This window comes from Orycteropus afer, unplaced genomic scaffold (genome assembly GCF_000298275.1).
Source record: "Orycteropus afer afer isolate SDZICR_OR568_19922 unplaced genomic scaffold, OryAfe1.0 scaffold00650, whole genome shotgun sequence".
In the NCBI taxonomy this organism is placed as follows: Eukaryota; Metazoa; Chordata; class Mammalia; order Tubulidentata; family Orycteropodidae; genus Orycteropus; species Orycteropus afer.
In genome coordinates, this window is record NW_006922237.1 from 1,258,562 (window position 1) to 1,259,514 (window position 953).

Sequence of the window (953 nt, forward strand, 5' to 3'; positions counted from 1 at the left end):
CTCCACACCCCCATGTACTTTTTCCTCAGCCACTTGTCCTTTGTTGATTTCTGTTATTCCACTATAGTGACACCCAAACTACTAGAAAACTTGGTTGTGGAAGACAGAACCATTTCCTTCACAGGATGTCTCATGCAGTTCTTCTTGGCTTGCATATTTGCGGTTGCAGAAACATTCATGTTGGCAGTGATGGCCTATGACCGTTTTGTGGCAGTTTGTAACCCCTTGCTTTACACAGTCATCATGTCCCAAAAGCGCCGTGCGTCATTAGTAGCTGGGCCTTATGCATGGGGTGTAATTGTTTCCCTGACACTCACTTACTTCCTCCTGGCATTATCCTTTTGTGGCTCTCAAATCATAAATAACTTTGTCTGTGAGCACTCTGTCATTGTCTCTGTCTCCTGTTCTGACCCCTCCATCAACCAGGTGCTCTGCTTCCTCACTGCCATGTTCAATGAGGCGAGCAGCCTGGTCATCATCCTCACTACTTATGTTTTCATTTTCGTTGCTGTCATAAAAATGCCTTCCGATGGGGGGCGCCGAAAAGCCTTCTCCACCTGTGCCTCCCACCTGACTGCCATCACCATTTTCCATGGGACTGTTCTGTTCCTCTATTGTGTACCCAACTCCAACAACTCATGGCTCATCGTCAAAGTAGGATCTGTGTTTTACACAGTGGTCATCCCTATGCTGAACCCGCTGATCTACAGCCTCAGGAACAGAGATGTGAAGGACACAGTCAGAAAGTTAATGAGTCACCCAACATCATCTGGAAGATTTAGTTATTCTAAGAAATAATTTGCTTTATTATGTTGAAGATTACTCAAAGATTCTGGAAGAGATGATGATTTGAATTAGTTAGTCAATTTACCCATCTAATTTTGAAATCTATTGCAAAATACCACTTGCTGATTTGATTTTTATTCACCTCAATGTTTAGTAAAATAGCTTTG

The 953-nt window shown here is 43.0% G+C and overlaps 1 protein-coding gene across 1 annotated transcript; it reads left to right on the forward strand.

Moving 5' to 3' along the window:
• Window positions 1–3: 3 nt before the first annotated feature.
• LOC103210794 (olfactory receptor 5D13-like) lies at window positions 4–798 on the forward strand (the record flags this gene model as incomplete). The annotated part of the gene is made up of 1 exon (XM_007956704.1): window positions 4–798. A coding segment is annotated over one exon (795 nt), but the record flags the coding sequence as incomplete, so codon positions are not given.
• Between the last annotated feature and the right edge of the window lie 155 nt (window positions 799–953).